Genomic DNA, 12885 nt, shown 5'->3' on the forward strand with positions numbered 1-12885 from the left:
TTCTTCGCAAGAATTCAATTATTTTCATAATTAATAACATTCTTCGGAAGAATTCAATTATTTTTATAAATAGTAAAATTCTTCACAGAAATAATTCAATTATTTTTTAAAAATAATAACTTCTTTGCAAAAATTCAATTATTTTCAAATTATTTTAATTTTTTCCTTCTCGTATTCAAATATGTTCTTTAAAACTCAAGAAATTTTAATTATAATTCCAAAATTCAATTTTTTAAAAAATAATTAAAATAATTCTAATTAATTAAAAAAAAATCTCGAAAAATTCAATTATTTCTAAAATTTTCTGTAAAATTTATTTTAAAAATTTAATTATTTTCAAAATGTTTAAGAAATTTCTTGATAAATATTAATATTTTCTATAAAAATGACAAAATGACACAAATTGTTTATAAACATTCAATTATTATTTTTAAATTTTTTAATAAAATTCTTGAAAAATTAAATTGCTTTTTATAGAATTTATAAAAACTAATTCTCCAGAATTTTAAATACAATTTCTTTAAAGAATTCAACTATATATTAATAAGTATTAAAAAATTTTGATTAAATTCTTCGCAAAATTTTAATTATTTTTAAAAATAGTAAAATTCTTCGCAAGAATTAAATTATTTCTATATAAATAATAAAATTATTCACAGGAATTCAATTATTTTCAATACAATTTAAATAAACTTCAATAATGAAATATTTAATTATAATTTTTAACAGACACAATTATTTTAGAAATTTGAAAAATTCTAATTTAATTTAATTAAATTAATTTTTTTAAATTTAATTATTTTCAAAATTTCCCATTATAACATTATTCAAAAACTACATTATTTACAAAAACTCTTAATTCAATCATTTTCATGGCACATTAATTTTAAAATTTAAAATATTTAAAAAGAAACAAATTTCTATTATAATTGAAATACAAAATGTTAATAAATAAATTGTATTTAATAAAATATATTGTCTCAAAAATAAGAAACTACCAAAGAAATTTTGTTTTTAAAAAAATTAAATTATTAAAATATTTAATATGGAACAAAAATATTTTTTTTTTCTTAAGAATGTATGTTAATGTATGTACTTGACAATTTTTTAACTTTAGAATTTTTTATTCCTATCTCTATGTGATTTTCATTAAATATTGTGTTTTTAACTTTATCGAAAATATATATTTTATTTTAAAGAAAAATTAATTCCATAATGAAACCATTTTATATCAAAAATTTATATTTTACAAATTATCACAAGAAAATTAAAAAATTCATTTTCTATGTTCTTCTCTATAGTAAATAGTATAGGTAATAATTTAAAAAAAATGTTTTTTAAAAATGTTACAAAAATTTTGTTCTTTAATAAAAAAAACATTTATCTAACACAGAATCACAAAATTTAAGATGGCGGATCCAATATGGCGTCGATTTTTATTAAAATTCATCCAATTCGCCTGAAACTTGTTACTCGGGGGTTTCTGGGGTTGATAAATACGAATTTCACCTTAGTTTTAAAAAATTCAAAATGGTGGATCCAATATGTCTGACCAATTTTTAAAAAAATTTATTGGATTTACCTGAAACGTTATACTCGGGGTTGTTTTTTGGGTCGTTGAATACGATAATTTCACGTTAGTTTTCAAAAATTCAAAATCTGATACATTTTTTAAAAATTCGTCAGCCATATTGGATCCGCCATTTTGAATTTTGAAAAACTATTCAGCGACCCCAAAAACCCCTTACCCCCGAGTAACAAGTTTCAAGTAAATCTGATAAATTTTTAAAAAACGGTCGAATAAAATTCATTTTTCTAATAATTTTGCATTTGTAACATTTATTAAAACAAAAAAACAAAAAATTTTAATCTATTTAAAAAAAGTGAATATTTTTCAAGTCAGCAAAAAAATGGAGGATTTTTTTTATCTTTTATTAATTTCATTGATTGGCAATGCCGGATCTGTAATAAATCACCGGAAATATTTGCTATCAGTCTAGGATCATTTTGTGTACAGTGCTCCTTGAGTTTATAAATAACGACTCAATATATATTGTTCTATTCACATGGGTGTGGTTACGAAACGAGTTCATTTTTTTTTCACTACATACAATTACTTGTACTTATTTGACCTCCAAGTTATTTATTTTTTATTTTTATAACGCTCCTAAAGTTTATATGCTTGTAAAATTTATTTAAAAAAAAATTTTTTTTTTATTCATTATTCAAAGTTCTTTATATGATTTTAACAAAATTTTGTGCTTTGAAGATGATTGTAATATTTGATGTGTAGAAAATTTTTAACGAGCGGTTTTTAAACTATATTTTCAATTAAAAATTCGTTTTTAGAATTAATAATATTGCGATATTACCACTTTTCAAATAATTACCGCGCTCTGTTAGTTTGTTGAAATGCATATTGTCTTTAGATAGCGCGCAAGTACTCTCGCAATCGTTATAATAACGCACTCCTGAGGGAAATTTTCCTTTAAATATTCTATTAATTCTGAAATGGAAATATATTTTTTTTTGAAAATACTATCATAATAATAGAAGAATACATAGATTTTAATAATTTAGAAATATCGGTATTTATATAAAATTGACGCAAATCCGTTATTATGAAATAAATTAAATCCTGAAAATTTCAGATTATAATTTATTTCATAATAACGGATTTTGTTTAATTTAAATTACAATGGTATTTTTTTTCCAATGTAATACCATTCAATTTTTTTGCTACTGGATTCGATATTTTTTTATTTGTCAAATATAAATCAAAGTTCGAATACTAGTTCAACGTATATTATAGTCGGATGCTAAAATGTCTGTCATTATTTAAAATGAGATAAAGGAAGAATTTATTATTAATGACTTTTGTAGTATTATTCCGCAAGTGACATGAAATAGTGACAGATTAAAATGTAACAATTTCGAAGTTATGAAAAATGACTAATTTTGAAATAACAAGGAATTTCCTGTATCGTGGGTGAACGTGTAATTCTCAAGGTCATGGTTATATTTTATTATGCATATAAGACGTTTTAAATATAGAATGATTTTATATTTTAAAGATTGATTTTTAATATAAAATTTAGTTTTACATTTATTTTTAAATTCATTTTAAAATTTTTTTAAAAAATTTATTTTTAAATTTATTTTTAAATTTATTTATATTTACTGTATTTTTGATATTATTTAATTGAATGATACAATTTATCAATTCTTGCCACTAAAGTCTACTTAACTGTTTAGTGTATAGTTTATTTTATATGTAAAAGCAACGTAGCCGGATTTAAATTCAAGAACACGTTAGGTAGGCCTAGATATTTTGCATTTCGTAATTTTGTCGCAGGGTACATGTGTATACGATTCATGATTCACTACTTGGCAATGCCTTTAGAAAAACTATGATCTTTCTTGGAAGATAAACTATAAAAGTACTTCAATAAAAAGCGCGTGTGTTACTTGTAGGAAGAAAAATTTTTTCTACATAACTTCTAAAGGGCTGTATGGATAAAATAAAAGAATAGTACATCAAAAACTTTTCTACACCAAACCACCAAATTTTTATTTTAAAGCAAAAAAATATATATATTCCTATATCTTAAGATATCATCTTAAGATATCAAAAGAGAGAATTTTCATAAAAGAAAAGAAAAACTGTTTTTGTATCTATATATATAAATACATTGATTTTGAAAATGACTGCGGGGTGTAAGTATAAACACCTTTCAGACACTATTGAAATAATTCCTTAGCAGATTATCTCATTAACCTATAGGTATAAATTTACTGACAGCAGTGCAGGTAGTCCAATGGGTCCTAAAGTTCCTGCGATAAACACACTAATACATTTTCTAAAGGAATAATAAATTTTCCACTACATAGTTTCGAAAATAATTTTACTTTTCTGAAGGCTAATAAAATTTTTATTGTTTTATACACTGGGGCCTCAAAAACTTCATGTTCTAACAAGTCAAGATAAAGCTTCAAATTTCTCAATGTACATTGCAACGGATCTCATAGGATACAGAAAGGTTGTAGGTAAGATCTAAATTATTCATCGCTAGTATTTTTACAAAAAGCAGGGCTGAAAATGAAAAATTACGGACCAATTACTGACAAAAATATAACCAGTCTGAGTCAAATAAGAGAATATTTTACTTAAACCAATAAATTAAATTTTTATAACTATATAAAACATGAAGAAATCGATCTCTTCGACTCGGAGTGATTCCTGTTTTATAATAATAATTAAAGATGGCCCAGTGATGAAATCATTATTTAACTAACGTTTAGATAGCCGAATCTTTTTATCGATTTACTCCTTATTGTTCATAAATTTTTTTTAAATAAAAAACTATACTAAAATTTGTGCAAATTTACCGGCCCTCTAAAGGTTAATATTATAAGAATATTATTGTTACTCTAACATCTTCAAAATTATTTTCATCATTTCAATTCAATTATTATTTTCGAGAATTTTTAACTAAAATAATAATTAAATAATTGAATTTTTCGTGAAAAATTTTATAATTTATAAAAATAATTGAATTTTTGTGCAGAATTTTATTTAATTCTTTCTTTAAATAATTGAATTCTCGTGAAAACTTTTAATATTTGGGAAAATAATTAAATAAATGTGAAGAATTTGAAGAAAGAATTTAAGAAATTATCAATTTTTTAAAAAGTAATTGAATTTCTGAGAAGAATTCAATATTATTTATGAAAATAATTGAATTGTTGCGAAGAAATTTTTTTAAATTCTTTTTAAATAATTGAATTTTTGAGAAGAATTTTATTTAATTCTTTTTAAATAATTGAATTCTTGTGAAAAAGTTTATTATTTATGAGAAAATTGAATTTTTGCGAAGAATTGTATTTAATTTTTTTTTAAATAATTGAATTTTCGTGAAAAAGTTTATTAATTTGGGAAAATAATTGAATAAATGTGAAGAATTAAAGAAAGAATTTACGAAATCTTCAATTTTTTAAAAAGTAATTGAATTTCTGAGACAAATTCAATTATATTTATGAAAAAAATTGAATTCTTGCGAAGAAATTTTTTAAATAATTGAATTTTTGAGAAGAATTTTATTTAATTCTTTTTAAATTAAATAATTTAATTTTCGTGAGAAAGTTTATTATTTATGAAAAAATTGAATTTTTCCGAAGAATTTTATTTAATTTTTTTTTTAAATAATTGAATTTTCGTATAAAAGTTTATTATTTGGGAAAATAATTGAATAAATGTGAAGAATTAAAGAAAGAATTCAAGAATCTATCAATTTTTTAAAAAGTAATTGAATTTCTGAGAAGAATTCAATTATTTATGAAAATAATTGAATTATTGCGAAGAAATTTATTAAAATTTTTTAAATAATTGAATTCTTTTGATGTTTTTAATAAAATTTCTATGAATAATTATACATTTTTCGAGGAATTCGATTAAAATTGAACCAAAAATAATTAAAATCCTGAGACGAGTTGTAATTTATACGAAAATAATTAAATTCCTGAGAACAGTTTTATTATTTATAAATAATAATTGAATTATTGCGAAAAAATTTATAAAAAATTCATGAATAATTGAAATCCTGGTAAATTTATATTATTTATGAAAATAATTAAATGTTCGCGTAGAAATTTATTAAAATTTTTATAAATAACTGAATTTCAGCGAAGAATTTTGCTGGTTTATAAAGATAATATTGAAATCATGAAGAAATTTTTTTTTTTAATTTTTGAAAATAATTGAATTTCTGAAAATAATTTTATTCTCGTGATTAATATTGTTATTTATAAAAATAATTGAATTTTTTTAAAAGTCAGTTTTTAGATTGTAATATAATTTGTGTTTTGAGGTTTAGGCCAAAGAATTCTTTAGCCTAAACCTCAAATTATAATTGAATTTTGCAAAGAATTTTATTAAAATCCTTTAAAATAATTGAATTTCTGGGAAGAATTTTGATATTTATCAAGATAATTAATTTCTTTCTAAGAATTGCGTTAAAATTATGGATATAATGTTAAATACATATTAAAATAATTCAACTAATTTCAACAGAATTGAAAATAAAATTGTATTGAAAATAATTGAAATTATTATTTGTGAAAATAATTGAATCCCTAAAAAGAATTTTATTTAATATTATTTATATTTTATTTTTATTTAATCCTACTATATTTAATTTTTTTTAGTGTTTTTAACTAAAATTCTTGTACAAATTCAATTAAATATATATTAGAAAATAAAAAATTCAAAAAAATAATTTCAAGTAAAATTGAAATATACTTTTTCAAAAAAAATTAATTCATCTACAGAATTGTTATAATTAAAAGTATGAAAAATTTAAAATTTCAAAGATTTTAATATGAAACATTTTCAAAATTCATTTATTTCTAAAAATTCACGTTATAATGCTTTTAATATTCAATTATAATCTTAAATTTAAAGTCAAATTCAGTTGTAAATCAATTTTTATTAAAAATTTCCACGAGAATTCAATTATTCAAATAAAAAAAATAATTTTTTGAATAATTGAATGTTTCTAAAAATTGAATTGTCATTAAGAATTTTATCAACAAATTTTTAAATAATTGAATTCTTTCGACGAATTTCAATAAAAGTTTTATGAATAATTACACTTTTCGGGGAATTCCATCGAAATTGCATTAAAAATAATTGAAATTCTGCATTGAATTTTTATTATTTATAAAAATAATTGAATTCCAAAAAAGAATTTTACTAACGAAAATAATTGAATTCCTGTAAACATTTTATTATTTGAGTCCCTGAATTCTATAACTGCCGCTGCGCGCGGTTTGGAAGGGATAGTACCAGTCAGGTAGCAATGAGCGTCTCTGGGCCGTTCACTGCTATACCTGACAGGTATTATCCCTTCCAGACCACGCACAGCTGCTGTTAAAGAGTCCAGGGGCTCATTTATGAAAATAATTGAATTACAGTAGAACCCAGGTTAACCGAGGTCACTTTATTCGAGGTGATGGCGTCAGACGAGGAAATACCAATTCAATCAATTTAGTCAAATTTCTATACTTTTCATCGGTCAGGTTTGTACTGCTTAAAAATTGTCTAGAGTTATTAACAGCATATAAAATTTCAACAAAAATTAACCTTGTACTCTAATGATACAGCAATATATGGCAGAAAAAATCAAATTGCTGCAATTTTATTGGAAAGCAATCTGCAGTAAATGGTTCTATGAAGTTTAGGGAATCTTGATGAATAATAAGATGGAAAGACAACTGGATTACTGGATGAATTAATTCCTTAATGCTGATTGTATATGGATGTTAGGATACAGTTATAGAAAATGTGGGTTAGTAAATAATCCATTGGGTGGTAACATGTTTCCAATATTTGAACATTAAAAAACTGTTTGAATAAACTTGAAGCACCTAAAGTTGCAACAGCATTGAAAATATTGGTTTTGTATTATAATACTGGAACAATATTGCAGAAAACACAATATTTCCACTAAAGCTGAAATCTCATGTGCTACAGACGTAAGTGCAGTTAATAAACCACTGGAGGTTCGAAATGCTTGATGAATTTTAATTTTGGACAATCACTGGATTATTGAATAGATGAATTCCTTAATTGATAGCTGATTGTTTAGATGAAGTATACATTGAAAATCTGAATGTAATATGACGCGAAAAAGTTGATGAATAATCCATAAATATCCATCAACTTTTGAGCGTGTCATACTAACTACTAATCTAGTCAAAAATGGCTAGATTCACCAACAACATCTAAAATTGCCACAAACATTGTTTCGGTATTCGAATGCAGCAGCAGCATTGCCGAAAACACAATTTTTGTCAGTATTTCTGCAATTTTACTGGCTCCAAAGATAATTGGAGTAAATAATCTCTTATTAGAGATCAGAACATTGCCTCCATATTCTAATGCTGCAGCAATATTTTCCAGAAACACACAACATTGGTAAAGTTGTTGTAATGGACAGTTTTGAGTTGATCATCATTTTCATGTTCTTGTCGAAAATATTTTTCCTAAAATATATAGTGTTTTCCTAAAAACATAAGAAAGACCCAAAAATATTCAGTGGGGGCTGTGGTTACAAATATTCTCGGGGTGTTTTCAGCCCAAATGAAGATCCCACCCCTCTTCAAGACGATTGGTTCATTGGTTCATCTACCTGCGATTGCCCAATTACCTGAGAGCTTAATGAGTCAACTAGATCACAATATCCCTCTATGATGTCAACTACCCTTCAGATTCAGTCTGAAACTTGCCCAAGTAAGACGTGTTCTAAGTATTCTCTTTTTTCTGGAAAAATGTTCTCCCCATGTCTACGTGAATCATTACATTTTGAAGTATTGTGGATGCGAATTCTCGATGTGGAAACCAAAGAAGTACTTTGGGAAAGTAAGGGCAATATGACATTCACCGAAAATGAACAACGTGTTGAAATACCAGAAACATGTGGTGGAATAATTCGTGAAATTAAATTTTCATCATTCAAGACAATACCTTGGTTTTGTATGGAGCAAAAGTTGTTATTCAAAGGCAAGGATCTGAATAAATGGTCATACGAATCAAGTCATTCCGGTGAGAAGACAGTGACGGCAATGGAAATTGTGAGGATACCAGTTGATATTCTTAGCGGGGAAATAACAATGGTGACAACATTCACAGTCAAGGAATACATTATTTCCTTAAATCGTTTAAGATTCTTCAAAAAATGAGAATAATAATCGGCCCTTTTCAGGGCCAACAATTTTTATTACGTTGGAATTTATTTTGTTCTTGCAAACTCAAGGAAACTACTTTTTAGGACCCATAATTACTGTAGATAGTACATAATTATTATAATCATTCTAGTAATAACTGCATTGAATAACTGATTTTTAATAATTTGTTTTTTTGTTCTAATCAATTTTATTTGCAGCATATGTTTAGAAATTAATTCATATTTATTAGCATTTATACCAAAAATCATCCGCTCATTGTTCAATATGTTCTACATTCTCATCTCATCCATCTATACATATCAATCTTTGCAGCAACATTAATAATGTTCTATTTTTCTACAATATTGCTGCCGCAATAGAATATGGAGGCAATGTTGTTGTAAATTTATGTTCTGTTGGAAAATCCAAAAAATTTTTAACTGGATAAGTAATATATATATGCCATAACTCAACGAATAGTTGACAACTGTTCTAATCAGCTGTCTGCTAAATCCAAACACAGGCTTTGCACAGCTCTTCTATACTAAAAGCTAAAATTCGAAATTCATTTTCAATATCTAGTATTTTCATAAAATTTAGCAAAAGAATTCAATTATTTAAAACAAAAATTGATAAAATTCAATTATTTTCATAAATAATAAAATTTCCACATGAATTCAATTAATTTAGAATATCATTATCGAAAAAATGTGGAAAAAATAAATTTAACAAAATTTTTTATACAATTCTTCACAATAATTCAATTAATTTCACTAACAATAACATTTTTCATGGAAATTAAATTATTTAATGTTTCATAAAATTCTAAGCAAGAAATTCAATTATTTTCATAAATATAATAAAAGAAGAATTGAAAAATCGAAGAATTTCAATTGTTTTTAATACTATTTTATTAAACTAATTAATAAAAAAATTCAATTATTTTCACAAATAAAGTTTTGCACAAGAATTCAATTATTTACAATAAAATTTTCATAATATTTATTATATTTTGAAAAAAATTAATTATTTAAAACAATGTTCATAAAATTCTTATGAAGAATTCAATATTATTTTCAAAAATAACAAGAAAATTCCTAGAAATTCGATAGTTTTTAAACATTGTAATAAAATTTTTTAGTAATAATTTAATTATTTTCATAAATAATAAAATTCTTCTCGGGAATTTAATTATTTTTGAAAATTTTAATGAAATTCTATGCAACTATTCAATTATTTTCATAAATAATAAAAATTCATCGCAGGATTTCAATTATTTTTAATAAAATTTTTCAGGAATTACTCAAAAAGTGTGTAATTACTCTTAAAAAATTAATTTCAATTTTTCGAAAAAATCAATTATTTAAAAAAATGTTTTTTTTAAATTCTTTGGAAGAATTCAATTATTTACGAAAATATTCGAATTTTTCACAGAAATTCTGTTATTTTTAAATATTTTAATAAAATTGTTCGAAAGTAATCAATTATTTTAAATAAAATTTTAATTAAAATTATTTTGAAATAATTGAATTATTATTATTATTCTTATTAATTATTCTTTTCAAGAATTCAATTATTCTTATTAATTATTCTTCCCAAGAATTCAATTATTTTCAAATATTTTAATAAAATTCTTCCCAAGAATTCAATTATTAAAGATAAATAACAAAATTATTTCCGAAAATTCAATTATTCTGAGGAATTTTAATAAAATTCTTTGAAAAATTTAATTTTTTTCATAAATAACAATATTCTCTACAAGAATTGAATTGTTTTTAAAAGTAATACATTTTTGTATGGAAATTTAATTATTTAAAAAAATGTTTCTAAAAATTTTAAGCAAGAAATTCAATTATTTTCATAAATAATAAATCTTATCGAAGAATTTCAATTATTTTCTTTATTATTTTTAATTAATTAATCGGAGAATTCAATTATTTGCACAAATAAAGTTTTCCACAAGAATTCAATTATTTAAAATAATATTTTCATAATATTTAAAACATTATTTACAGAATTCATATGAAGTATTCAATTATTTTGGAAAATTACCAAATCTTTAACAGAAATTCAATTCTTTTTAATCATTTTAATAACATTTTTTCGTAATAATTCAATTATTTTCATAAATAATAAATCTTATCGAAGAATTTCAATTATTTTCTTTATTATTTTTAATTAATTAATCGGAGAATTCAATTATTTGCACAAATAAAGTTTTCCACAAGAATTCAATTATTTAAAATAATATTTTCATAATATTTAAAACATTATTTACAGAATTCATATGAAGTATTCAATTATTTTGGAAAATTACCAAATCTTTAACAGAAATTCAATTCTTTTTAATCATTTTAATAACATTTTTTCGTAATAATTCAATTATTTTCATAAATAATAAAATTCTTCTCAGGAATTCAATTTTTTTTTGAAAATTTTAATAAAATTCATAATAACTGTTCAATTATTTTTATAAATAAAAAAATTCATAGCAGGATTTCAATTATTTTTAATACAATTTTTCAGGAATTGCTTAAAAAATGTAATTATTCTTAAAAATTTAATTTAAATTCCTCAAAAAAATAAATCATTTAAAAAAATATTTTTTTTAAAATTCTTTGGAAGAATTCAATTATTTACGAAAAATTCTTCAAAAGAAATCAATTATGTCAAACAAAACAAAATAATTCCCAAAAATTTAATTATTTTGAGGCATTTTAATAAAATTCTTTGCAAAATTCAATTATTTTCATAAATAACAATATTCACCAAAAGAATTGAATTGTTTTTAAAAGTAATTAATTTCTTCTTTGAAATTCAATTATTTAAAAAAATTTTAATAAAATTGTTCGCAAGAATTCAATTATTATTTTCATAAATAATAAAATGATTTTTAGGAATTCAATTATTTTCAAAAAATTTAATTATTTTTAAAAACTTTTTGCAATTCAATGATTTTCAATATCTACTATTTTCAGAAAATTTCCAAATAGAATTGAATTATTTAAAAAAATTTTTGTTAAAATTTTTTGGAAGAATTCAATATTATTTACAAAAATATTAGAATTTTTCTCAGAAATTCAATTATTTTCAAATATTTCAATAAAATTGTTAATTATTTACATATGTCGAACAAAATAACATTATTCCCAAAAATTTAATTATTTTGAGGCATTTTAATAAAATTCTTTGCAAAATTCAATTATTTTCATAAATAACAATATTCACCAAAAGAATTGAATTGTTTTTAAAAGTAATTAATTTCTTCTTTGAAATTTCAATTATTTAAAAAAATTTTAATAAAATTGTTCTCAAGAATTCAATTATTATTTTCATAAATAATAAAATGCTTTTTAGGAATTCAATTATATTTTCAAAAAATTTAATTATTTTTAAAAACTTTTTGCAATTTAATGATTTTCAATATCTACTATTTTCAAAAAATTTCCAAATATAATTCAATTATTTAAAAAAATTTTTGTTAAAAATCTTTGTAAGAATTCAATTCTTTTCATGAATAATAAAAGATTCTTAGGAATTCAATTATTTAAATTATAGAATTTCCATAAAATTAGTCGAAAGAAATTAATTAATTAAATATTTTTATAAAATTTTAAATTCTTCGCAAGAATTAAATTATTTTTATAAATATTTAAATTCTTTCATGAACAATAAAATACGTTGCAGGTCAATTTAATTTATCATCCGGATAAGAAAGAAAGAAATATTTTTGATGAGAATTAGGAAAAAGTCAGGAAAATAAAATGTAGAATGGAATTTTTGTCAAATTTGTGAAGTGTGTCTAAAACAAGTTTTTTTGGTCGTCAAGTTTAATTTTTCGATAGCTACATTTTCACTACTTTTTTTTTTTAGATTAAAAGCTACTTTTTGCTACTTTTTTAAAATTAACGATCGAGTACGAAGTCTGCTGAAACATCAAAATAATAATTGTTGAGAAATTAAAATTTATCATCCATCCAATGATTCTGTTGTCCTAACAACCGTTAGGTTGTTAGGACAACAGAATCATTGGATGGATGATGAATTTTAATTCATAGTGTATCCGATCTCTAATAAGAGATTATTTACTCCAATTATCTTTGGAGCCAGTAAAATTGCAGCAATACTGACAAAAATTGTGTTTTCGGCAATGCTGCTGCA

General features: G+C 22.1%; 1 protein-coding gene across 1 annotated transcript; it reads left to right on the top strand.

Annotated features, from left to right (window-relative positions):
- The first annotated feature begins 8328 nt into the window (after positions 1-8328).
- Positions 8329-8739, top strand: LOC122498657 (probable cGMP 3',5'-cyclic phosphodiesterase subunit delta). The gene has a single exon (XM_043606501.1). It carries the CDS (start codon positions 8329-8331, stop codon positions 8737-8739), a length of 411 nt encoding a protein of 136 aa, XP_043462436.1.
- Positions 8740-12885: the final 4146 nt, after the last annotated feature.

This window comes from Leptopilina heterotoma, unplaced genomic scaffold, assembly GCF_015476425.1.
Source record: "Leptopilina heterotoma isolate Lh14 unplaced genomic scaffold, ASM1547642v1 Lhet_157, whole genome shotgun sequence".
Classification (NCBI taxonomy): Eukaryota; Metazoa; Arthropoda; class Insecta; order Hymenoptera; family Figitidae; genus Leptopilina; species Leptopilina heterotoma.

Bases quoted from the DNA above. Each gene is read 5' to 3' on its own strand.
- LOC122498657 (XM_043606501.1), top strand. From the start codon at position 8,329: ATGTTCTCCCCATGTCTACGTGAATCATTACATTTTGAAGTATTGTGG.